At 35.2% G+C, this 27,996-nt stretch overlaps 1 protein-coding gene across 1 annotated transcript in view; it reads right to left on the bottom strand.

Moving 5' to 3' along the window:
- CERKL (ceramide kinase like) overlaps nucleotides 1-27,996 on the bottom strand; it is a 52,781-nt gene that overhangs the window by 7,774 nt on the left and 17,011 nt on the right. The window contains exons 3-7 of the mRNA XM_058187197.1: nucleotides 19,647-19,778; nucleotides 15,384-15,447; nucleotides 7,054-7,196; nucleotides 3,487-3,561; nucleotides 2,851-3,028 (exon numbers count right to left, since the gene is read on the bottom strand). Coding sequence (XP_058043180.1) covers nucleotides 2,851-3,028; nucleotides 3,487-3,561; nucleotides 7,054-7,196; nucleotides 15,384-15,447; nucleotides 19,647-19,778 — 592 coding nt within the window. The remainder of the gene's footprint in view (nucleotides 1-2,850; nucleotides 3,029-3,486; nucleotides 3,562-7,053; nucleotides 7,197-15,383; nucleotides 15,448-19,646; nucleotides 19,779-27,996) is intronic.

The following is a 27,996-nucleotide window of genomic DNA, read 5'->3' as shown; positions in this document are numbered from 1 at the left end:
AAAGAAGATCTTGAAGTTGCATGGAGTAGGCTGAACTATATCCTACTGAAGAGAAATATGAAAAACCACACTTGGTAGAATAAAGACGTGAAAGAGGCTATGGATGAAAAATTAAGCAAGTAAGAGTGTAACTTCAAAAAGACAGTGGAAAAGAATGGAATCAAAGAGAGCAAGGAACAGTAAAAAAAATTAAAAGAGAACAATTGCAGAACAATTTTAATTCTTTTCAATGGAAGCATCTCAATGAGCTAAAGAAGGAGCCCCCGGCAGAGTAAATGTAAAACAAATATTAAAATGATTAAATACAATGAAATTACAGTAAAGCAATGACAAAGGAATATTTTAGGGATTTGTACAGGAAGGAGAGTGACATACTGAAGACTGGGGTTGAAATAAATGCTACATTAACACTAAAAAAATGGTACAAAGGAAATAATACTGTCAATACACTGAAAAATTATAAGGCATTAATGTTTTTCATACAACAGGAAAGTGTAAGAGTTTTCAGGGGGAAGAAGTATGGGAGGATTGTTTGCTAGGTGTCCCTGAGAAAGTATTTAGAAGAATTCTGATTGAAAAAGTATTAGGTGTGATAGTGAGCAAAATTTCGGAAATGCAGTGTGCCTTTATGTTATTCATCAGGCTGGAACTTTATTCTTTAGCAAATCATTGAAAAACATACTATATGAATGTTAAAAAGGGAAGTCTGTATGTTTGCTAATTTACAGAAAGTGCATGGTAAACTGAATAGTCTTGAAATATACAATATTTTGCAAGAACAGTATACAATGGAAATAAATAAATATGTGAGAACAAACGGAATGCTTAGTGAATGATTCAGCAATGAGCAAAGAGCAAGACAAGGATGCAGAATAATATGTTAATATATCTGTTAATGTATTTATGGACAAATGTACAACAAATGCCTGTGTGTTAATGTTAGAGTTGTTGTTGATTGGGTATATGAAGATATAAAGATGATGCAGAATTGTGGAACACAAATGATTTGCAGAAAATATTAGACAGATTATATGATGCAATCAGAAGTGATGGATCTAAAAATGAATAAACTAAAAACCAAAGCTCTCATGCATAGAATAAATATTTGTTAAAAGCGGCTAAAATGACTTTATATAAAAATATGCTTCTGCCTTACTTTGTTCTATAGAAGTAAAAAAAAATGGTCATGGCAGAACAAAACATTTAAAAAATCAGTTGAATGTGATGCAAATAGGCAATTAAAAAGTGTATATGGTGAAAGAAGAAAAGTAATTAAATAGGAATTGACAAGATACTTTAAGGGGGGAGGAAGAAGAGGATTGAAGAAAAGGCAACCATTTTCTGAATGGGGGAAGGATGGATGGGCTGCAGAGAAAAGTATGGAGTGATATGGTAGATAGTACTGTAAACTAAATTTCAATTCCAAATTTCAAATCTTTCTTGTCAGTGCACAACATATGTACAATGAGATTGGTTGAGCTCCCTCAGTGTACCCCCCCAACACAATACAACTCACAGTGAAGACAGAAAATCAATAACCCAATAAATCATATTAACACACACCCAGTCCTATTGCACCACTGTGAACATGTTACATGTTGCGCCGGCCCTGCATGTCCATCGTACTATGTAGTTACGATGTTATTTTGCATTCAGGAGTCTGACAGCCCATGGATGAAAACTGTTCTTCAGCCTGTTTGTGCGGCTGGCTATGCTTCTATATCTCCTTCCTGATGGAAGGAGGGTAAAGAAGTGCTGAACAGGGTGTGAGTCATCCCTAAATTAAAAGGTCTGTAAGGGACGTATATAAGCGCACCAACATTCCTACCGTCCCTGTCCTAATGTCCCTTTTTATTTGTAACCATTTCATGTCTTCATAATCATGTTTATAATTTTATCTGTAATCTTGTATATGCTTGACAAAAATAAATAAATAAAAAATACATTTAGTTAGAATTCCCTTTCTTTTTTCTTAACTCCTGCCTTAAAGTTCTTTAGCTCACTACTTCTCACTCTACATAACTGCACTTACTGAAAAGGGAAGAGTGTGATGGGCAGGAACAGACAGATGAGTATAGAATTACTCCTTAACATTAGCCATTAACCTATGTGGCAGAGATCTTTGTAGACAGAGAGGCAAAGAACTGATTAGTGAGTAATAAACTCTCCAAGATATAGAGAACATATACTGACATTTATTCTTCCCAATCCCTTGAGCATTCAAGGGGTTGAAAACATAAAGAGTTCCAACTTCATCAGTCCAAACCAATAACTCACAGTAACGGTCAAAATAAAATATCTAGCCAAGAAACTAAGTGGATCTGACAGCAGCAGTTTGAGGATTGTTCACCTGCTCTCACACCAGCAGTGCCATTATTGGAACAGCCTCCGTTCCCTTCTTTCCCTCTAAGTAAAGGAACCATGAGGAACCAGCCCTCTTCACTCTGCCTGGGTGGTGGGCTGAGTCCCAGCCAGGAAGCACAGAAGGGTGGGGGAGTTTGTTTATGGAGGCCCGATAATCCAGCAGGTGCTTTCTCCGTAGGCTTCTCTTTGTCATCCTCTGGCATCTGCCAACTCCCTCAACCTTCTTCTTCTCCAACCCTCCCCCTCTCTGTTTTCTTCAGAGCAGCCTTATGCTTAGCAGACACTGAATCTCTAGGCACTTGTGCTCTGGTGCTCTGGTTTCCACACAAGAAGTCTGCTGTTTTCTCTTCACCACAATGTAAAATTGTCCTTTTAGATTTTGGGGAATTGCTAAAACTAGAATGCAAATAATCTAATTTGCATATCATAATTACTCACTTAAAAATATCCTACATTAATATCATAATGATTTCAAATTCATCTTACCTGAGGCTTGCTAGGGTCTTGATTATAGCAAAATCTTTACGCTGATTTGGTGGAATCCAGCGATGCTTTTCAGCCAAGGCTAGAGTCCTTGATCCAAAGCCAAACATTGAAGAGAATCCAAAGCGAAGTAGTTTGATAGGGCTACTGAAGGTGCACATATCCACTGATTTTAGATGCCCTAATATTGTAGCATTAATATAAACACACATATACATATGTATATGTACATTTTATAAGTGGACTCATTTCCTAACTGCTAATGTTTAATTGCAAAGGGGCAGGAGGATCAAAATCCTAGAACACAATTTTGTACAAGACACAAGAATGCATTCCTGTGTTTGCATAAGTCAAGAGGCGTGTGCCTTAGAGTGTGCCTCCAAGGGACAGCATTTAAATGGGATACATACTCCATCAACAAAAACAGCACTGAATACAATTGTCACATTGCAGTAAATTAAAAGGACGCAATATGAATAAAAATAAATTCCAGAAAGCATGTTCCATCCCACAGAAGATCTGTATTATAATTTTGATAAATGTTGGATAGAATCTTGTTTATTCCATGTATAAAAAACAAGGCCACTGGATATTTATTATTCTACTCCATTTTTAAAATTTCAGGTGTACAATACTTACCCAATATTATATGCAATGTTGCTGTTTGTGTATGTTGGATTCCATTTAGAGTATGTGCCAAAATATTGGTGGAACCTGTAAATATTAAAGAGAGAATAACTAAAAATATTTACGGATGAATTATCTAAATCAGCATGAAGAATTGTTAAACAAAATTTAGAAATGTAGAATGATCTCCAAATTAATGTAAAGAAAGATTTAATAAACTATGTTTGCTTCTGTATGTAAATATGTATTTTCAACATTGGCACAGTTGTAAACTCAATAATCAGATCAAGTTTATTGACCATATATTTTCTCAATCTTGAGCATTTAATTCAAATGAGGATCCAACTATTTAAAAGGTAACATTGAACTCATTCTTTATTTATATCTTGGTTTTGCAGATGGCACTATTAAGAACTGTTATTCCATTTCTGTTATTCTTCCATTATTCAATTGAACCAATGAAATTCAATAGATTTGGTTTTCCTGATTTTTAAATAACTGCTTGATAGGATTTTTTTGTTCCAAGATTCTAGTCTCTTAATGACCCTAAATAGAATAAAGATTTTGCTTAGTATACAAATAAGAGTGCTTAATAAGGTCAGGATAAATGTACTGAAGGAGTTCCTATTTGAGTTTTGGATTCAGTAAACTATGTTGGCAAGGTCCAAAATTCCCAATTTAAGCAATTTTGGCCTAATTATTGGTTTGACATATTGCACTATGTGAGCCAGCTATTGTTCACCAATTAAACAAATAACATCTTATTGCGATGCATGAACAAAGTATTTGTACTTCTGATTCAACCTTAACTAATTATTTAATATATTTTTCTTCTCTCACCGAAGTTTTGAGAATTATACATTACTAAATATTCCTTTCCCTATTGAGTTATCTTTTCAGAGATATTACCTAACCTACCTAACAGAGAAACAAAATGATCATAGGTGGGCAAAAAAGCAATTGGAACCAAGGGACTTCCGCCTTCCTGCCAGCTTCTCCATTGAGTTTCCTTGTGGGAAGCTGGCAGGGAGCATTGGAAACCCTTCCTTCCTTCTTTCCTTCCTTCCTTCCTCCTTCCCTCCCTCCCTCCCATTCCCGTCAGCTTCCCATTTGTTTTGCTTGTGAAAAGCTTCTCTTTCCTTTATGATACACCATTTCACCATTTCATCGGAACAAGAGTTTTAGTAGTGCATCAGTTTTATTTATCATTACAATGACTATTCTCTTGATTAACTTTTATTTGGTATTGAAAATATAATAGTATATAATAAATATTGATCAAATATTTACAGTTGCAAGTTTTGTCAGGAAACTGAAAGTAAAGGCTTGACAGGTAACTGAAAGTAAAGAGCCGCAGTGGGGCAGTGGCACAGTGGTTAGAATGCAGTACAGCAGGCTACTTCCGCTGACTGCTGGCTGCCTGTAATTTGTCTGTTCAAATCTCACCAGGCTCAAGGTTGACTCAGTCTTCCATCCTTCCAAGGTCGGTAAAAAGAGGACCCAAATTGTTGGGGGCAATACGCTGACTCTGTAAACTGCTTAGAGAGGGCTGAAAAGCACTATGAAGTGGTGTGTGAATCTAAATGCTATTGCTATGCTATTACTACTTTGGAGAATTAAAATTTCCTATTTCCCTAGTGGTGGCTCTGGGTAGCAGTATTAAGAACTACTTATTAATAGCTATCATAGAAATATTTAAACTGTAGCATTATTTTCTCACACCCTGTTCCAAACACGTATTCCAAGAAGTGATACAATCTACAATATTTTCTGCTTAACACTAATATTAACTTGCTAACCAATTTTAATTCCCAAGAATACCAAACAGCAAGAATAAAGACAAAAGGATTTATAGTTTACGCAAAGCATGACTGATAAGATACCAGACAGAAATTGTGAAGGGAAATGTCCTTGGAAGTATAAGCAGTCCTGCAGAACAATTAACTTAATTAACCAGACATCATGAATATTCATAAGTCTGTTAATGTGTCCCTCATCCAAATAGATAAATGTGATGTAATGACTTCCTAGTCATGCATATCTAAGAGTCTCATGAAAACCGCACCAGCACTGTGATGCTTTGCCCAAGCCATCATGGAGGCTAAGTCTCATAACAATATTTTACTCTCCACAAATTAATTGGAAGCAGAAATACATTGCAAATGACTGATTTAAGGCTGTAAGATTATAGAGTCAATATATAAATTTCTTTTGTTTTATAGCAATTATATTCCTTTTCCCTTGTCTTTCTAATTTTTTTCACTCCTTATTCAAATAAGTCTATTGAGTTCCTTAGCTATTATTCATATTAATATTTTATGTGAATAAAAGCTAAAGAACTAAGTAGAGAAATAAACACTGTTGTAATATAATAATTACAGCCATCCTTCGTCTGATCTCTTTTCTTTTGTCTAAAGTGTAAATAGTATGCTATAAATTTATAGTATAAATTTAGATCTCGGACTCATACAGAAATACGTTTGCCCAAGGAAGTATGATATATGTGAGGATATACATATGGGAAACAACAGCATACACTCCCTATTAAAATTTAGGAAATGGATCACATAAAACACGTTCCTCAAAATTCTGTTTTTACAGTTGAATTCAGATTTAGTCATTTAAACTCAGATAAAAGATCTATAAAGAGAGTAGTAAGAACAGCTGAGACGATTATAGGTTATAATCTATAGGTTATAGATTATATTGCTTCCCATTATTTAGGATAGTGCTTATAAGCGTTACAGTATGTGCTTAGAGCTGGAAGTGTTAAGAGACCCCACACACACACTTCATGGTTTGTTTCTGTTGTTCCCCTCTGGGAGGAAGTTTCAAAGTATCTATAGCAGGACTACTAGATTCTGTAAAAGTTTTGTTCCTTATGCCACCCGTCCTGTAAACTCTGAGGGTTCTTTTTTTCCCGCCATGTACATGTATACATCTGAATTAGATTGTGATGTTTCTCTGTGAGCCCAAGTGATAGATTAGGTTATAGAGCAGTAGTGGGTTTCAAATCCTGGCACTACCGGTTCGCTATTGGGAGTGCGCGGCGCTTCTGCACATGCACAGAGCTTTTTTGATGACGTCTGGGCAGGTGGGCAGAGCCTCCTGCCGCCGCCGCTAACAGTTCGCCTGAATCAGGGCGAACTAGTAGAAACCCACCACTGCTATAGAGGACCTTCTCACTCAGAGTTGCCATCTCTGTGTAGATGGATCTCTCAACAATTAACCAAGATGATTCAGGTTTGCTGTCTTTTCAGCATTGTTCATAAAATGACATAGGGGCCAGTATATTTGCTAGACAGTACTTCCGTAAATGGTTCTTAAGTTAAAGGCAAGGACTGATTTTTTAGGAGCCATACTTAAATGTGTGAGAATGACAAAGAAAATAATTCCCACAGCTAAAGACTACTGAATTAACAAGATAAGCCATGTATCAGGGGTTCATTGGAAGCAAAGGGTAAAAAAACAAAAAACAATATGCATTTAAAAATATCATAATACCTATTATAAAATCTAGTAGAGATTTTTATTCATGCAACTTTCTTCATATTAACAACTACCGGTATGTACTCTCACCTGCTGGTATTATCCCAAGTGGAAGTTGTGATTTGACTGGTACAAGTGCATTATCACAGTTCTTTCCAGCATCCATCTGGGCTCTAACCAAAAGACCATGAGCAATCTCACTGGCAGTGCCATCTCCACCAACACAAACCACCCTACAAAATAATTGAATAATATCTGTAAGACAATTTAGAGTCAAGCATTAGATATTAGAAAATTATTATCTTTTTCAGATAGCTTATTAGCCAAGTTTAATTTTTAAATCTACAGAGAAAATAACTTCCACCTTGACTTTTTTTTATTAGTGAAGTCTGATAAGAATGGTCACCCAATATACTTTTTCTTTTTTTAAAAAAAATCACCGTTTCCTCCTTTTTTTTCCATTTTCCATTTTCCCCCACCATCAATCTACATTGCATCCTAATACTGAATTATATAAAATACAGTTCTCATTGTAATTAAAAAGCCATCTTGTTTGTAACAGTAATTAATTTCTCAAAAACTCATCATTATTAAATATTTGTATAAAGGCATGAATTCTATCAGATGAAATGCCTCAGACAATATATCAAATAAAAGTCAAGAGTTATTGAGTAACATACTTTTCTGACCTCTTTTACTTCTGGAACATTTTCCCTTTTAATAATTTGCCAAAAGGGCATGAAAACAGTATGGCATGCCACTGAAAACATTTGCAGATCTAAACAGATGATAATATAGATGAGTAGCAATCAGATTCTGTTAGCCTTTCACTTCTGCAAACAGTAGTTGCATTTTTTTGTGAAAAGCTCCAATACAGGAGTTCACTACCAAGCCATGGCCTATTCAGAATTGGGCTGCATGAGTAGCTGGCTGGAGCGCGCCCATACACACTCACGTGCATGCGCGCCAGCCCGCCACTCATGCTGGCCCACCACTCATGCAAAGGTTGCATGCACACCAGCCTGCCACTCATGCAGCCCAGTTCCCCTTCCTCCCCCCCCCCCCTCAGCAAGGCTGCCAAGCCGCAAAGGTTGGGGACTGCTGCTCTAATACATTGTTCAAAAACTTTGTAATTCTTCTCAGAATATTTGATGTAATTCTTTTTGCATACTAGAACTTCTATATCAAAAATTGATTTCTAATCAATTATGACTTATTCATCTGAGCCCACTTTTATTATTGCATGAGTTTTTAGCATTACATTTTATGACTATGAGCTACTTCGGGAGAACTGTTCTTAAAAGCCAAGTTAAGGCCTGCACTATAGTACACTAAAGTACTACAGTAAAGTACCAAAGTACATTATAGTAAAGGTAGCAAAGCATCAGTGCTTATCCAAGTTTACTGTGCTGGCAGAATGCCGTCTAGCGCCTCTGTTTAAGGTGGGCATCATTCTATTGGAGAAAGACGTCTAAGATGATCCCAGATCCCTAGTAGCTCTGATGCTGGTCCCATATGGGATTGCTTTCTCCCCCAACATGCAGAGCAACAGCTTAAGGGTCTCCCAAACTCATAGCTCTTACCTGACTATTGGATAGATTCTTTCCAGGCTTCAACGGATACATCAATTGCAGTCTTTGTTAGAGGAGGATAAGGCCTAACAACAAGCCCCTCAGTAATTCAAGACTGCATTACTTGATGTGGCTTCAAAAGACTACCAATATAGGTAGTCCTTAACTTACGACTAGTCTCTTTACAACCATTACAAACCTTCCAAAATTCCAGGTCCAAAATTCTGATGGCTGATTGTTTTTGATGAAGCCCTACAGAGATTGGATCCACAATGTCTATGAAAAGTCCATTCTGAATGAAATGTTTCTGTCCTGTGTGATTAGCCTAGGAAGGCTGGCTCTGTGGCTTCTCTCCTAGGAATGTCAGGAGGATGATAGGCCAAAGCAGGCCAACTCTCTGGGAGCCCTCCCGTGCCCTGACTCTCTGGAACAACTTATCTGGTCCCTATACTTTCAGATATCAGGAAAGCTATAAAAATTGGCTTTTCCTTGAGACTTCCGGTTTGGCACCGTAGGTGATGGCGGTGATCTTTACGATCACCAACCTCTGGATTATGTGGAATCGCTAGGACAGCTTAAATCTGCTGTCCAGCGGTTCGGAAAACCCCCTCTTCGGGAGAAGGAGAAGGTGGTGAGCTGAGGGCAGAGGTTGAATTTCCCTAAAGCCCCTGAGAAAAAAGGGGTTTGAAGGGTTAAGTTCCTCCAGTAACCCAAGTGCTCCAGATCCGAGGATTCTTCTGCTTTGGCGGAACCAATCACCACGACCAAACGCCGAGATTTATTTTGGACAATAAAGGATTATACCGGACAGAACGAAAGTGGGAGAACTTTAAGCAAGTAGCCAAGCCGATTCCCCAATACTTTGTAACAAGCTTGAAAACAGTAAGAAAATGGAGGCGAATTGTTAACAAGTTAACGAGTGGAAAGCGAAAGTGATACTTTCAGCGTTTGCCGTCTGCAGTTGGTAATTTGCATGTTACTTGCTGCTTTAACTCTTTAACTCTTTGCTGCCTGCTGATAGAATCTAGGGAGATTTTTAAATATTGCTTTAAAAGACTGTGTTTCTTAGAAGTTAAGAAGATTTAAAGTGAATATTAAGTTGGAAATAAATAAATAAATAATTTTATAGAAGATGGCAGCCAAACAATTAAAGTCTACTGTAACAAAGAGCTCTGGAACTTTATCAGCTGGTGCCTCTCCAGCTCATACAGCAGAGACTAGAACATTGAATTTAGAGGCGTTACAAGAGAACTTAAAAGGCTTTATAGAAGAAAAATTTAAAGTAATAACTGATGAGATGTCTGAAATGAAAGAGCAGATATCAGAAATTCAAGTGGGAAATAAAGAAGTTAAAGAAGGATTTGTAATGGCAGTACAAAGTTTGGCAACGAATGTGATTTTATTAGAAGAGGAGGTTGAAGAAATTAAGCAACATAATTTAAAATTAGAAAATAAAATGGATGAATTTCAAAGTAAAATGGAAAAACAGATGATGAAATAGTTTTGATACAATATAGAAATATGGAATTTGCTCTTAGAATCCGAGGTTTGAAAGAAAATAAGGAAGAGAATTTAAGGAAATTTTTCTGAAGTATTTGCTGAGATATTAGCAGCTCGTCCAGCAGATGTGGCTTATCAAATTGATAAAATATATCGTGAATTCTTGGATAGCAAGGCAAAAAAGTTGCCAAGGGATGTTGTTATTTATTTTACAAATAGAACAGTGAGAAATCAGATTTTGCAAGCTTCATATAAGGGGGAGAAGATTCAGATTGCTGGTCAAGATATTTTGATATTAAAGGAAATTTCACCAAAAATGTTAAGGGCTAGGAAGGAATTTGCCTTCCTGGTGACTGAACTTAAAAAACGTCAGATTGAATATAGATGGGATATTCCAACTGGTATAATAGTATACTATGTAGGGAAAGTACATCGTCTCAATACAGTTGGAAAAGCAAGAGAATTTTATGTTGAGGTATTAAAGTTGGAAGTCTTCCCCCATTGGAAGCTAGAAGAAGGGAGGCTGAAGTGAAGGAAAGAGAAGTGAAGCAGGTACAAGAACAGATTGTGATGGAAGAAGATTTATTACAAGTGTTGGAAATACCTACGACGGGTTTAGATTCAAAAGAACAAAGGCTGACAAGAGCTGCTGCTAAACGCAAGGAACAAGAGATGAAGGCACAACAACAACTGGCAACTACTACAACGGAAACAGTGGGAGGAGCAAGGCCTAAAGCAAAATGTGATCTGCGGCTAGTGTTCCAAAAGTTTCCTTTGGCCGATAATGGCAATTAAACTATTATCTTGGAATGTTAATGGTTTGAATTCACCGCAGAAGAGAAGGAAAGTATTTCATTATTTGAAACAATTTAAAAATGACATTACCTGTTTACAAGAAACACATATTAGATCTTTAGACCAGAAATATTTGATAAACTCAAAACTGGGAGTACATTTTGTTGCCTCCTCTTTGAAAAAAAAATGGTTTAGTTATATATATAAAGAAGGATATATCAGCAAAATTAATTGAGTTGGATAAGCAAGGAAGATACATTGCTATTGAAATTTTGTTGGAGGGAAAGAAGACATTATTAATAGGAGTTTATGCTCCGAATCAACAACAAGAAAATTTTTTCAAGTTTTTACATAAAAGAATAGTATTTTGGGATTATAAATCATATATATTAATGGGTGATTGGAATGGTGTGTTGGATACTCAAAAAGACAAAAAAAGTTTAAGGAAGATATCAAGCCGGGCGAAATTACCAAAGGTTTTTTTGAAATGATGGAGGATTTGGAATTAAGAGATATTTGGAGAGAACATAATACAGAAGAGAGGGATTTTACCTTCTTTTCTGACAGGCATCAATCATTTTTGAGGATTGATTTTATTTTGATTTCTAATGATTTGTATTCTAGAGTGAAGAAGACTAAGATTTGTTCAAGAACTTTATCTGATCATAGTCCAGTTTGGATTGAATTTGATCGGGAAAAGGAGGCTAGGAGATCATGGAGGTTGAATGAGAATTTGTTTAAATATGAACAAAATGTAAATGAATGTAAAAACAAATGAAGAATTTTTATTATGAATATGAAAAAGAGACATCTATAGAGATGATTTGGGATGCTAGCAAGGCCTATATGAGAGGAAATCTTATACAAATGAATATTAAATACAAAAATAAATTGCAGAAAAGAAAAAGGAATTGGAAGAGGAAATTAAAAGAAAGAACAATTATTGATAAATAGCCCAGGAAATAGTAAAATAAAAGAATCAATAAATATATTAAGAGGTCAGTTTAACATGTTGATGGCAGATCAAGTAGCAATTAATTTACAATATGTAAAACATAATACGTTTAATAATGCCAATAAGCCAGGAAGATGGCTTGCCTATTTAATAAGGAAAAAACAGAAATCACAAACGATTGATAAAATAGAATATAGGGGTAAGGAAGTTTATCAAAAGAACTTGATTAAAAAAGCGTTTTTAGAGTATTATAGTAAGTTATATACTAGGGATATGATTGATGATACAGAGATAGAAAGATATTTACAACAACAAAATATTTGTGAGTTTACAGAAAATCAAAGAAAAGAATTGAATCAATTAATTACATTAGAGGAAATTTTGTTAGCAATTAAACAACTTAAAATTGGTAAAACACCAGGTACAGATGGTTTAACAGCTGTTTATTATAAAAATTTACAAAATGAGATGGTTGAACCACTTAAAGAGTTATTTAATAAAATTCAAATGGGAGGAGATGTTCCCCCTTCATGGAGGACAGCCTTTATTTCGTTAATACCGAAGGAAGATCGAGATGGTATTAAAGCAGAGAATTATAGGCCTATATCACTTTTAAATACTGATTACAAGATATTTGCCAAGATACTTGCTAATAGATTAATGCCAGTGATGAATCAAATAATTCATAATGATCAGTCAGGATTTATTAAGGGTAGGCAGATGAGATATAATGTGAGGCAAATTGTAAATTTACTTGAATATTTGGAACGAAACAACCAAGTCTCAGCGGCATTCTTTTTTTTGGATGCTGAAAAAGCTTTTGATAGATTGGATTGGCAGTTTTTGTTTAAAGTAATAGAAAAAATGCAATTTGGGGATTATTTTATCCATGCAATTAAAGCAATATATCAGAAGCAAACAGCACAAATAATAGTAAATGGTGGGTTAACAGAAACTTTTAAAATTGGGAAAGGGACGAGACAGGGATGTCCCCTGTCTCCATTACTTTTTATTTTAACTTTAGAAATTCTTCTGAATAAAATATGTGGTTCCGATCGAATAAAGGGAATTAGAGTTAAACATCAAGATTATAGATTAAGAGCTTTTGCAGATGACCTGGTTGTTACTGTATCTCAACCAATATACTCAGTAACTGGTTTAAAAGATATAATTGGTCAGTATGGTAAAGTATCTGGATTTAAGGTGAATCAGCAAAAGACAAAGATGATAACTAAAAATATGAATATACAACAAAAGAAGAGTTAGAAAGAACTACAGGTTTTGAAATCGTTAAAAGGTTAAATATTTAGGAATATATATTACAGCTTCAAATGTTAAATTATATAAAAATAATTATGAGGTATTGTGGCAGAAGGTATGGAAAGAAATGGAGAGTTGGAAGAAGTTACAACTATCCTTGTTGGGAAGAATAGCGGCTATAAAATGAATGTTTTGCCCAGGTTTCTATTTTTGTTTCAAATGATACCGGTGCTTAAGAATGATATTAAATTACAGGAATGGCAAAAGGAGGTTAATAACTTTGTATGGATGGGCAAAAACCAAGAATAAAATTAAAAATAATGCAGGATATAAGGGAAAGGGGGTCTTAAAATGCCTAATTTAAAATTGTATTATGAAGCAGTTGTTTTATCATTAATTACTGATTGGATTAATTTAACTGAGGAAAGAGTTCTGAATATAGAAGGTTATGGTTTGTTATATGGGTGGCATGCCTATTTATTATATGATAAGAAAGTAGATAAAATATTTAAAAATAATATAATTAGAAATGCATTATTGAGGGTTTGGAGGAAATATCAATATAAATTAGATGGAAAGATTCCAATATGGGCAATCCCGAGACACATGATAGAAAATATAAATATATATCAAAAGATGGAGGTAGTTACCTATAAAGAACTTCTTTGTATGGAAAAGAGGGAATTACAATTAAAATCTAGAGAAAAGATGGGGGAAGAAGGGAAAAATTATACATGGTTCCAATATGGACAATTACAAGCTAGATGGAAATTAGATCAAAAAATAGGTGTTAAGCAAATTGAGGATAATTTGTTAAAACAAATGAGAGATCAAGGCCAACAGCATATTAAGAGGTTGTATAATGTATTAGTAGAAATAGACTCAGAGACTGAATTAGTTAAGGATTGTATGATTAAGTGGGCACAAAATTTTCAGCAACCAATAATGTTGGAAACTTGGGAAAGAATTTGGGTGAGGAATGTTAAATTTACGCAAGCGCAAAATATGAGAGAAAATTTTTATAAGATGTTTTATAGATGGCATTTAGACCCCAAAAAATTGTCATGTATGTATCCTAATGTACAGGCTAAATGTTGGAGATGCGATTGTGAAGATGCCACTTATTACCATATATGGTGGACTTGTAAAAAGTTAAAGCATTTTGGATTAAAGTATGGTGGATCATGCAGAATATTTTGAAAAAGAAGATTAAGTTTACCCCGCAGTTCTTTTTACTAGGAATAATTATGGATTGTACAGCTATAGAGACTAAATTGATTTTGAACTTAATAACAGCCGCAAGACTTTTGATTGCTCAATATTGGAAGAAAGAAGAATTACTTACAATTGAAGAATGGACACTTAAAGTATCAAATCTGGCAGAAATGGCAAAAATCTCTGCCTACTTGAAAGACTATACACAAGAAAAATATATTTTAGAATGGAAAATGTGGATTGATTATATTCAAAATAAGTATCAGATAAAAAATATCAAATAGCATATGAGTAAATTTAGGAATAATTTGTATTAGATATATTTTTGAAGGAGAGGGAATTGAGAGTGTGACTAAGTGTGGTGTGACTAGAGATTATAATTTAGGAATTATTTTAGATTATGATTGTTAGTTTTGATACCCTGCATTTTGTTCTGGGAAGTCGGGGTGGGGGTGGGGGTAAGGGGAGGGAATTGGGGGTTTGGTAGAGATGGAGTGATGGTTAATGTACAGGGATTATTGAAGATGTATAAATATAATTAATGTAGGGTCGGGTCTGCCTAGTTACCATTTTAGAACGGTGAGGAGGGAGAAAAGAGAGAGTAGGAGGTAGGAAAGAGGAGAAGAGGAAGGAAGAGGGGTAGAAGAGGGAGAAGGAAGGTGTAGGGTGGAGGGAGGAGAGGATGTAGATAAGAGAAGGAGAGGAAGGTCTGCAAAGCAGAAGAAGGTAGAAGAGGGAAGAGTGTTAAAAAGGGGGGTGGTGACTGGGCAAGCCCGACTAATTGTATATAACTGTACATTGGATGAATTATTTGATATGATTGTAAAAATAAAATTTTTTATAAAAAAAAAAAATTGGCTTTTCCTTCAAGCCTTTAGGACGAGAGATGTTTCTCTTGCAGGTTCTTTTAAAGTATGGTTTTATTGCACTTTACTAAATTGTTGCTCTATCGTAATATAATTTTATGTGAGCTACACAGAGCCTGTGTAATTTGGACAGGGTATAAGCAAAGAAACAATGCACACATTCCACAAATTATAAAAAAAAGACTGGTGCTCTTCAGCCTTTTGCTCAAAGTAACAGCATCCTTACAGTAAAAACAAGGTTTTTAAAAAAATTCTTACCCATGGAAAGAATTTAGGTCACATTCCTTCAGCAGTGTAAGAGCATGACCTTCATATTCAGTAACTGTAAAAAGAAAGACCCCATAATTCATTGTAAAACTAAAACAATTAATACCCATTTAAACAGTATTGAACTTCTTAAAGGTAGACAAGTCTTAGAAGATCCAATCTGGGTCAGTCACCAGGACCAGAGGTTTTGTCTTCCGAGCTTTCAGGCTAATGCTGGAGCCCCTCCTCAGGAAACTTCTCTATGTGTTCTAGGCTGTTCTGTGCATGATATTTATATGGTGGCTGTAGTGTGTAGCTTTTTAGATGTAGATTGGGGTATTGATGGCTGGCTATGAAACACAATCTACAGTTAAAAAGCTACACACAACAGCCACCATATAAATACCACACATGGAGCAACCCAGAGCACATAGAGAAGTTGCCTGAGGATGGGCTGCAGCATGAGTCTGAAAGCTCGGAAGACAAAACCTCTGGTCCTGGTGATTGACCCTGATTGGATCCTGCCACATTATCCTAGGGCATGTATATTCACCCACAATTCTTAGAATCGCTTTCCAGAGACTTGTTGGGCATTCAGTGAATTCCCCCCTTCCACCACCCCTTAGAAAAAGAGTCTCCAATCTCCAACCAGGTTTAATTTTGAAATATTGTTTGCTTCTGCATGCCCACAGACTTGAACAAACCATCACCAGATGCTCTGCTGGAGGTAGTGTTACATGCTAAGGAAGGACAAGTGTTCCGCAAAAGAATAGCCTTTTGACCATTATGCCCCCCACCCCAGTTATAACATATCCTCAACAATGTCTGCCTGGTGGTTTTTTTCTTATATAAGGCATTTGAAATAGCTGTTTCACACTAAGGATGAGATATTTTAATCACGTTGGAGTATTTTAAATATTCAGAGTTTAAAATATTACCAAAACAATCAAAATCACCTATTTCAAATGCAAGCAGCTATTTTGAATTTGAAACAATGGTTTCAAATGGGAAACGCGTAATTCAAAACATTTTGTGCACCATTATTGATAGATTGGTTTACAGCCTATTGGCAAGAATTTCTAACACTTAATTATTTAACTAATCAATATGATTTCTTCCAACTACAAAATGGTTTCTTCTATTAGAATTTTTCTACTGAAATACTGAAAATTTGAACTGACAAGCTTTCTCAAATAATGAGTAATGAGCTCAACTTAACTCTTATAATATATTACAAAACATATTTCTAAATGAAAAGACTCCTGAGGCACTATAAGCTTCCATGATAAATACAACTTTTTGCACCTGCTTTTGTTTGTGAACCTTATTTGTTCTTTTCTAACAGAAAAAATAGACGTTATTTCTAATAGAAATACTTTTATTACATATAATCCCATTATCTTAGTTATTAGTATATAAAATATAAATCTTTGCTTCAATATGAACAAATGAAGTATGGAAAAAATAAAGCTGGGAACCTAGTAACAAAATAATATAACATAAGAAGCTGATGGATCACATACACATCAGAATCTGTGGCCTCAGAGGAAATGAATTTTTAAATGTATATTGCTGCTGTTGGTTGCTATTATGTGCAGTACAATAAACACCAGCAAATAAAGAATAAAGTGGCATAATGCAGATGGTATAAAGTATTATAACCACATGTACAATTTTCTGGGCCATGGTTGCCAGAAGAGGCAGCCCAGCTGTATCCACTCATCAAAGGTTTCTGGTGACTGATATGACAATTCCAGATGGATTTTTTTGTGTAACAATGTACATTGCTATATCCAAGATTACATTAATATTTAATGCTTAGCTGTCTTTGGTGTAGTATGTTCCATCATTTCCAGTGCTTATGTAGATGTTTAAATTCACTGGATAAATGATGTATTTAAATGATGTAATTCCCAATGTTAATATGCTTTAATAGTTTTAGTTTAATAAATTTAATAATTGAATATGATTTATTTTTATAGCTCACCCAATTCATTATAATAAGTAAAATGTTCTTAAGGGTGAGTAAACAAATTACTGTATAAAATAACATCAATTAAATTATGCATGTGTCACACCATATCCAAACCTTAAAGGCCAGAGTAATACTGTGCAAAGCCCAGAAGCAGCACTTTGACACTATGTGCATACTTCAAAGCTGAGCAGATGAGTTGATAGAACATTGAAATAACAATACAGTGATTTTATGTATCACTGGGATATATAAACATTGGGAAGATATATTTATAGCTCAGCCCCAACCTTCCAATTACCTGTATGTGTGCACCATCAAATAAGTGTTGATTCCTGGCAATTGCCTTGACTAGTCCCTGCAGTGTTCTTGGCAAGAGTTTTGCCATTGCTTGTTTCCTGGAGCCCAGAGAAAGGGATTGGCCCAAGGTCACTCACCCATTCTAACTTAGTGCCTTAACTATCACATCAAACTGGCTTAGTTGCATAGCTAGCAGAATTTAATGCATACAGTAGACTGAATGATACATTCCAGTCTACTGGCTACTGAATAATTAATATAACAAAGGCATACATCATTTTCTCTTGCTGAATCAAAGAGAAGAAATAGAAAGCAATACAAAGCAAAGAGTTTATGACTGCAATGAGATAGAGTATGCTGGAACATGATGCTTTGCTGCCCTTTAAAATAAAAGTCCATTTTAGTAGTGCAATAAGATTATATGAAGTATTTGTTCTTTTTTCAACTAACTCTGCTTTGTTATTGCATATGAAGCAGGAAATATTGTTAATTTTAATTATGACTCATCCTAGGGGGAGCTCCAGGAAGTAAAAGTAATCAAGTCTGCCAAAGCTAAACTGCCTGGACTACAAAGCTTCAGAATTGAGTTATTTCCATGGTTGCATGCTTTACAAAGTTCTAAACCAGAAACATTCATTATAATCTAGTTAACCCTAAAACTACAAAAAATAATAATTGTAGTCTAGTTAACTTATTTTTATCGTACAATGCACTCAAAAATGTGAAAAAGAATTATTTTAAATTATGTTTAAGTAGTCCACTATTCCGTTTATTTTTGGAAGAATATATTCCTGTGTGATTGTCAATGTATGAAAATCAAATTATACTGTTGCAAAACTAGTTTAATAAACCTGAAGTCCTTGTAATTTGTTGAATTCTCCTGAAGGAGGAGTGCTAGCCAATAAACCCAGCAGTATTCTTTGAATTATTATTACATATCACCAAATTTTAATATATGGCATATATTTAATGTGAACTTCTCCGTTTTAAAATTTTAATTGACTTCTACTTTAAAACTAGTAATTACTGTTAACCACCACAATAGATTAAACCAGCTGTAAGATGGAACACACCATTTTTGAACCAAGGTACCTCAAAGAGAATTAATTTACAGAATATGTCCAAAACCTAGGACCCGTGACTCCCAAGGGAATGAAATTTGGGCAAGATGTGGCTGCTTCAGTGCTGCTGGGCTGCTCCTGTAGTCATGTAATCATTTTCAACGTTCCACAACAATTTCCCAGCCCCTCACACAATCCCTCACTTCCTCCCCATCCAACTACAGCCACTTTACTCTCCTGATGAGAAGGGAAGGGAGGGAGGAAGAGAGAGAAAGAAATCCCTGCACACCATTCTCTTGATGAACGTATCTTTTCTTTTATGTACACTGAGAGCATATGCACCAAGACAAATTCCTTGTGTGTCCAATCACACTTGGCCAATAAATTCTATTCTATTCTATTCAATGTATGCCATCCACCCAACTGCCCCCAGAGTGAGGGAGGGAGATTTCCAATGCTCTCTGCCAGCTTCCTACATGGTAATTCAATGGGGAAGCTGGCAGTAAGTCAGAAGTTGCTTCCCACTCCCACTGCTTTTTTACCCAACTGTGGTCACTCTGCCTCTCTGTTTAGGTAGGGAAATTACTCTGATGACCCAAAGGAGCATGGCTTGTCTAATATTCAATAAATATTGAAAGCCTACATCATATTTCCAAAATGAAAATATTTAAAACAAAAATAGGCAAAGGGACTTTCATAGAAAACCAGTCCCATCTCTGATAAGGGATGTCCAATAAGGAGATGAACTTGTGCAAACAGGCCTCTGGATTGACAGACTGCTTTCCTACTATTGGTATTATCATCTCCTTTCCCAAAATAAGCCCTAGAAAATTCAGTAGGACATACTTCGTTACAGCCCGTCCACTGAAACACAAATATATCCAGTATTAATGAGTCATGCAATGTACTAATGGATAAACTGAAGTCTCTAAAGCATCTTACCAGTAACGTCAGTCATGATGTCAGCCAGTTTGAAGAGGGGAGCAACTTGCTCATAATAAATCCGAGTAGCTTCTTTTTTATGGCTAGTTGGATTGATAAATACTTTTAATGACTTTGGCCGATTTGAAAACCCTAAAAACAAACAAATGTCACAGCACCTTTGATAACAGGAAGTATGGTTCATAGGTAGATATTTATGGGCAGATATTTATGCATTTTTGGAACCATACAGCTTTTAGAGTTCTTCGTAACCATGGCAGGGGGTGAGGGGAGGGAGCTAGCATGCTCATTACTTATATCCAACTCCAATATAATCCTGATACAACTAGAGCACTGACCCACTTGTGTGTTTGTAGCTGACAATACCTACTTTAAGTGAGTCACCATCAAGAGCATTATGCAGCAGCTATAATAAAAAAAGATTTTAGGTCACAGTTCAAACCTGAAAGAGGGAGAGTGATAAATTGAGAAGAGAATTGTCTCCTGGGAGAATAAGAGGAAGTGCCTCTCAGCAAGGATTTGATAATAGTACTCCTTCACAGTTGGTGTAGAGATTCGATACTACAATTTTCAGGATTTGCAGATTATGTATCATGCCACACAGAAGGAGCAGGTGCAAAAGAAATCTGCCCTTGATTAAAAGATTTTTAAAAAGGGCACAGGGTGAAAGGATATGCAAAAATCAAACCAATTTCATTCACATTTGAAATAAAATTTGAGGTTATTTTCCTATTTAATTTTTTAAAATAAACTATTAATTATCTTTATCTCAAAACTAATTTAATTCATCACAAATTCTATTCATATTTATTTCTGGTGGGATTTCACAAAAGCAAAAGGACATTTCTTCTGCAATATAAAAGTTTACTTTCCAATTTATCCATCCTAACTCAGAAAAAAAAAACAGAATTAAACATAGAAGTAAACATAGAAGCTATAATGAAACAATTCAATTTCTTCTCTTTTGAACTATAATTATAATAATACAATACTCTTATAATTCAACTACAATAAAATTGGGAGTCATGAAAAAAAAAGTTGCCCGAGTAGAACAGAAATGTTCATATTCACATTTTTAAAATCTTGAAATTGTTGATTCATGTACAATAAGTTCTGAGAAAGCAATCTTTCCCTGCTACTGTGCCCTCCAGTTGTACAGACTTTCCCAGAATTGTCACTGCCTGCTGTGCTAGCTGGGAACATCTATGAGTGACTGTTCATACATATCTAGAAGGTAGCCAGACTGAAAAACATTGTGACAAGGGTATGCAATTGGCATAGTTTCTTCTTCTATAACAAATGTCGATGAGTTCTGACTTCCTGTTCTTCTCCAAGCGTTTCTCTGAAAAGATACAATGTTAAGTGCACTGAACTATCCAGTATAAATACCAATTACTGTTTATGTGATCCAAAGTTCACCCTTCACTTTTATTAATTGCCAGGACAAGTTATAGATGTATAAGAAACTGTTGCCTTAGCATTATGTGACAAAGAAATTGAACCCAGTACTGAAAGTAATACTGCATATCTAGATGCTTTCCCTGCTGTTTAACTTGAGTTCTATATTGTGTTTTTTTTGTGTGCAATCATGTCCAATTCAATAATATGTTGTTTGAATTTTTGTTTAAAAGTATCATTATTGCAAACTTCTTCAATTTGGATGGATGTGGTAAAAACCGATCCTAATTTGGGAACCTATTGTAACTTGAACAATTTAAGAAATTCTAGTTCAATCATTAATATACCAGTACTTATCAGAGTAATACAGGTAGTCCTCAAATTATAACCACAATTAAGCCCAAAATTTCCATTGCTAGGCAAGGCAGTTGTTAAGTGAGTTGTGCCCCATTTTACCACAGTTGTTAAGCAAATCGCTGCAGTTGATAAAGGGAATCATATGGTCATTAAACAAACCTGGCTTCTCCCATTGATTTTGCTTGTCAGAAGCTGGCTGGGAAGTTAGAAATGTAGTTACATGACTCCGGGATGTTGCAACTATCACAAATACATGCCAGTTGCTAAGCAACCAAATTTGGATCAAATAACCATGGGGATGCTGCAACAGTCATAAGTGTGAAAACCTGTCATAAGACACATTTTCAGTGCCACTGTCACTTCAAACAGTCACTAAATGAATGATTGTAGGTCAAGGACTACCTGTAAGCGTCTTTGATTATATACACTGTAACAGATTGTACTTGGTCTTCTCATTTTTGTTAAGGGTGATGTAGCTTGTGGTGCATGAAGTTTTAATCTCTAAAGAGAAGACTGTAGACGATGAGGTTCAAGAATACAAGTACTGGTGCTCTTCATTCCTTAATTAAGGAATTAATTCCTTAATGTTAAATGTATTTTCTCTGTTTATTTCACAGAAAATGATTGATTCTACAGGAGAATCCTGTCCCTCTTTTCTCACATACATTAAGTTGTATTACCAATCTTCCACATGTATTTATAATTGTCAAGTGTGAATTGATTTTATTCTTGAATGCTTATTTAAATTTTCTTTTATAAAGTAGTCCAAATCACTGTTTAATTTATTGGTCCCCTTCCCAAAAGCATTCAGCTAGGTCAGTTATTTCTTCTTCTCTTACCCTAAAATCCAGATGCCCCTACAGCCTTAAAGCCTATACATTTATGGGACAAGCAGAAAGTATTTCTCAATTTACTGATAGCTCTCAGGATAATTTGTGCTTAGTAAGGAAAGATCACTTATTTCCAATAAGTTCTAGATTTGGGAACTAAAGGTCCTAACACAGGGGTCCTCAAACTAAGGGCCAAATACCGCTTGCTGAAGCCATTAATCAGGTCCCCGCAGGATCAAGAGGCTGCCCCGTCCACATCTCCCCACCTACCCGCTGGCCCCCACCCGCCTTTTGGAGGCTGGGGAGGCCAAAAACGGGGCGTGCGGAGGCCTCTGGAGGCCAAAAATGGGCCCATTTTTTGCCTCCCCGGCCTCCAGAGCGGAAAGGGGAGGACACACACACACACACACACACACACAGAAGTTCCTCATAGCAATACAAGGAGCAATACAAATTAAAGTTTAATTTGTCTGTATTGTTTGGACTGCTAAATTGGCCACACCCACATGACCACCTAGCCACACCCACCCAGCTGGTCTGGCCCCCAAATAGTCTGAGGGACCGTGAATTGGCCTCCTGTTTAAAAAAATTGAGGACCCCTGTCCTAACACAATAGTCAGTGTGTGGAGACGGGAAAGGAGGAGGCTGTCCTTCTCATTACTTGTGTAAGTTCCTTCAGTCATTGCATTTAATAACCTAAATGGAGGGCAAGGGAGAGAGTGCCAGGGACAAGGCTTATTTTTAGTCGATGAATCATAATAGAGATAAGGTTGATAGCACTGAACTTTAAATCAGCAAATACCCTTATCAAAGTATCAATAATTCTCTGAGCATTTCCCGATTTATTTGCTTTCTACAGCTGCCCATCTCAAAAGTGGCTCTAGGTGGCATACCTCATAAAATCATCTAACATATTTTCCTCTTCCCCAATAAGATTATTCAGCCAACTTTTAATAAACAACTTAATATGTTTAAATATTAAGTGTTAAGTGTTTCAGCTCTCACTACAAACATATAGAGGTTACTGTACAGCTTTGGCAGCATCATAACCTACATTTAATTTAAGAGCTTATTGTAACTTTCTTCCCCAAAATGAAGTAGTGCTTTTGTAGAGCATAGCCAACTGTTCCTCTGCTGGTAACAAATGTGCTAATATGCGCTAGTTTAAACTTGATCTATCAGTGAATGAATCAATGAACCATGAAAAGCAGGGGTTAATCAGGGTGTTCTGAAAACAAAGACTCCTAGGGCAGCAGGGACGCTACCCTCAGACACACATCTGTGCTGCTTTCAGTATTTAGTTTTATGGCAGCAGGTTTATATTTACCAAAGTTCGGAGCCCGAAATGATGTCACTGTCATATATATTATTAATCTTTTAAACCACCAGCAATAAGAAAATTGCTACATAGAAACAATAATAATGACACGAATAAACATTTTTCATGCTAACTAGAGGTAAAACATAGTTGATGCTACAACTGTTAATATATAACATTAATAGGATAATTAAGTCTTTATGCGTGAAGCTTTAGATACCCATATTAAAGCTTGTATGGGAGGCATCCTGTAAAAGAGATTCAATAACACTCGCTCATATCAATAACCATTCTACTTTTATTCTGAAAAGACCAATAAATATATAACATAACATAACATAACATCAGAGTTGGAAGGGACCTTGGAGGCCTTCTAGTCCAACCCCCTGCCCAGGCAGGAAACCCTACACCATCTCAGTCAGATGGTTATCCAACATTTTCTTAAAATTTTCCAGTGTTGGAGCATTCACAACTTCTGAAGGCAAGTCGTTCCACTTATTAATTGTTCTAACTGTCAGGAAATTTCTCCTTAGTTCTAAGTTGCTTCTTTCTTTGACCAGTTTCCACCCATTGCTTCTTGTTCTACCCTCAGGTGCTTTGGTGAACAGCCTGACTCCCTCTTCTTTGTGGCAGCCCCTAAGATATTGGAACACAGCTATCATGTCTCCCCTAGTCCTTCATTCATTCATATATTGCTAACTTGTTCTAGAAATCGGATTTTGAAAGATAGGACAAATGATATAGTTTCATCTTAGAAACCCTCATCATAGATACAATGAAAGCACTGAAACTACCCTATTCTGCTTTTAATGTTTTCTAGCAGTATTTCATAAAACAAGCAACGTTATCTTTCATAATATTTTGAGAATTGTATCCCAGTGAACTGCTGTTAATGGGACATATCAATGGGCACTACAGTAAGTATCAAAGCATAATCAATGAACATTAAATCGTAATAAAGTTCAACATGATCATCTTTGATACATTAAAACCTGTTGTCTTAAAACAAACCAAAGAAATATTACCAAAGTAGATTTTTATTCATGAACAAAAGTATTATTGTTGTCTCTGTATAGTTTCAACTTTGGGACATGTGCAAAACCAATATGATGAATATTTCAGATACGATAAATATGTTAGATAGTTTTTTTTAAGAAACTGATTGTGAGGTATAATAGAATCCTTAATATCAGAATCTTTAATATTCAATTTTAATTACAGAACTTTCATTTTTATTTTTATGTTTTTTACTATAAAACCAACGTTTATAACAATTTGATTACATGCAGATATAGTAACATCTATTTTTACAATGCCATTAGACAGGCTTGGACTTAATAAGAACATTATATTATATTATGATTCTATTTTAGTACTTGAAATACTGAAAAATGAAGAAAAGAAATTAGCATAAAAGAAAAACTCAATAAATGAGAACACAATCCTGTGTTTTAAAGCAGGATTAATAAGGTTCAACCAAAGTACCACAATCACAAAATGCTATCAGGAAATGGCAGGAGTGATCAGGGATGCTGAAGAGGCTTTTTGGTACAGTTCCCAGTCATACAATTCCTTCCCTTAGGACTATAAACCTAATCACTTAAAAAAGAAGGTAAAAACATTTTAATTCTATCTGACTTTTAATAGTATATAATTTGCAACATAATTTTAAACTTTGCTTATTCATGTTAATATTATCTTAATTTTATTCCTAAATTTGCTTTTGGCCTTTGGACCAAAAGATAACGAAAATATTGTTTATCATATTTTTTTTTCTACGATACCAAATTACAATTACCAAATATTTATGGCATTATAGATCTTGATTTATGGCAGTAGTGAGAAACATTTGAGAAAGACAGTCATTCCACAAAGTCATCCCCAATTCCTTTACTTCTCATATGTAGAGATAAAGAAACTGTCATTCGACTTCCGGTTGGCCCCACCTTTCTCGCTGGGTGCCTAACTTAAGGCACTCCGCACTGGATATCGTAAAAGCCGGTGAAAACAGCGAAAAACAGCTGTTCCCGGCTTCGATTGCTCTCTCTGGTTGAAAGAGAGAGAATAGAGCTGCAGGGGGGAGTGGTAGATTCCCCTAGGGGCTTTGTTTTTCTTATGCAGAGTCCCGAAGGGTTTGAATCCCATTGAAATCCTGCTATCTCCGGTCTTCAGTGCGCTCCTGCAAAAGCAGGAAAAGAGGAAGGTGTCCCCCTCTGCTCAAATGATTTCTTTTTGTGGATTCCTATATGCAGACGGAAGAAGCACGAGTGAACAATTATTGGATTGCAAGTATTTTTGATTTCCTGACTTCCACCTTTTAAAAAAAGAAACTTTTTCCCCCCTTGCTTTAACTGACTGTTTAAAATGGCGTTTGAGGAAGTGAAAGTTAAGGGAAGTAAAGTAAAGTAAAAAGAGCAAGCTGCATAATTAAGAAGCTGGGAAACACTATTTGTGGATTGTAACGAATTGAGCTCTCCTATACTTAAAGGAAAAAAGGTGTTTACTTGCTGAGAATGTGAAAGTGAATGGAGATTTTATTTTATTGTGTTGGACTGTGGACTGTTGGATTATATTAGTTTGTTTAAGTATTTCATAAGGGGATTCTCCGTAAGAACTTCGCCATGAAGGTTCTTTCAGAAGAATGGATTCGTGACTTTATACAGGATTATACAGAAAGAATGTATTTAATTATTCAAAAATACGAATTGATAAAAAATGGGGATGTTTTGGATGAGAGCTTGGAGGAAATTAACCAGTGTAATCAGTACTTGGATGGAATGGAGGTACAAACAAAAATGGATAAAAATGAAGATATGATCGTGAACAAACAAGATGATCTAACAAGGCTCTTTTCAAAAAGTTTAGATGAAATGCCTGAATCTGTGTTACAAGAGGCTGTCTCCCGAATTGGAAAAATTCACAGGGTTAATGCTTTCCAAGAGTTTTCTTTCCGGACTGATGGAATATATGGCAGTAACTTGTGGATTGTTGGACATAAGGAACTATTAGGAAATATTGTGATTGACTTTTTAAAAGGAGTAATGAAGGAAAGATAGAGACATCAAATAAAATGGCAAGAGATAAAAGTATTATCCTTGAAAGAATCTTTTTTTGAAATATTAACAGATAAAAATATTAGCGTTCCTGAAAGACTTTATGTGAGAAAGATCTGGAAGAAATGGGTTGTTTATATGTTTCACATCTATCATAAAAGACTAAATATTTGGATTTGTACTGGATTTTGAATATAAAGTTGAGATACTGTAATTTTTTGTATTCAAATTATATAATGTGTTCTACTGAATTGCAAATAGAATATTCTTGAAAGATCTTATGTAAGAAAGATTTGGGGGGAAAATTATATGTTTATAGAAGCTATAAGGGAGATATTCTCTGAATTGGATTGGACTTTTACGCATTAGCTGGTTTTAAATACTTTAGGATTAATTTGTTCTACTGATTTATATATTTTATTATTGTTAATTGTTAATTTTTTTTAATTTTTTTGGAGGATTTTGGTTTTGTAAGGAGGAATTCAGAGTTAGAGAGGGAAAATTGGTATAATAGTTTTGGGAATTTTTTTAGCATATGTTTGTTTTATTTTTAACTATACCTTGTGTTTGTTCCGGGAAGTCAGGGGGGAGGAGGGGTTTGTGATGGGAGGGGGGATGGGGGTTGGGGGAAAGGGGGGAAAAATTTTTGTAAAACTTTTTGAATAAAAAAAAAAGAAACTGTCATGTCAATGAAGAAATAGACCCCTGAAACAAACAAAAATAATTTTGATGATGTTCTGGAAGACCCTGAAAATCTTGTTCTCCCAAACTTTGGGATAGAGAAGATGGAAACTCCTTATTTGAGGTATTGTAATATTTTGCATATGTATTGGTGTGTGGTCTGGATTTTTGGATCTGTATTTATAGTTATCTTTTTGAATAATTATTTTTCTTCTATTCCTATTTATTGTGCTTTTGTCATGCTGTTTTTTTTTTCCTTTGAGCTGTGTAGAATCACTTGGGGTCAAGCAGTATCCAAATCAGATGGATGAACAAGTAAATAAATAAGTCAACACTGCACAAACTCAGTTATAACGGAAAACTATTTATTATAAGGATGGCTTCACAGTAGCAATTAATCCATGGGAAACATGGTTTAGAAAATGTTGCCCAAGTCAGATACAATTTCCTTTATCATTTAAAAATAAATAAGACATTCATTTTTCAAAACAGAAAGGGGGTTTGCAAAACAGCTTAACCATTTTTAAAACAGTTTAAAAGATTAATTCTAAAACAGTAGCATAAAACAAATGTAAAAATAATTGGAATAAATTTTAAAAGCTACAAAAGCCCAGTACCTAAATAGAATTCACTAAAAGCCCACCTAGCAGCATCAAAAACAACAGAATTATATCTAATCTTTTCCCCTGGGTTGGCAGGTCTTTTTTTGTGAA

This window comes from Ahaetulla prasina, chromosome 1 (assembly GCF_028640845.1).
Source record: "Ahaetulla prasina isolate Xishuangbanna chromosome 1, ASM2864084v1, whole genome shotgun sequence".
Taxonomy (NCBI): Eukaryota; Metazoa; Chordata; class Lepidosauria; order Squamata; family Colubridae; genus Ahaetulla; species Ahaetulla prasina.
The sequence above is the reverse complement of the archived record's forward strand: the minus strand, read 5'-3'. Positions and strand labels throughout refer to the sequence as shown.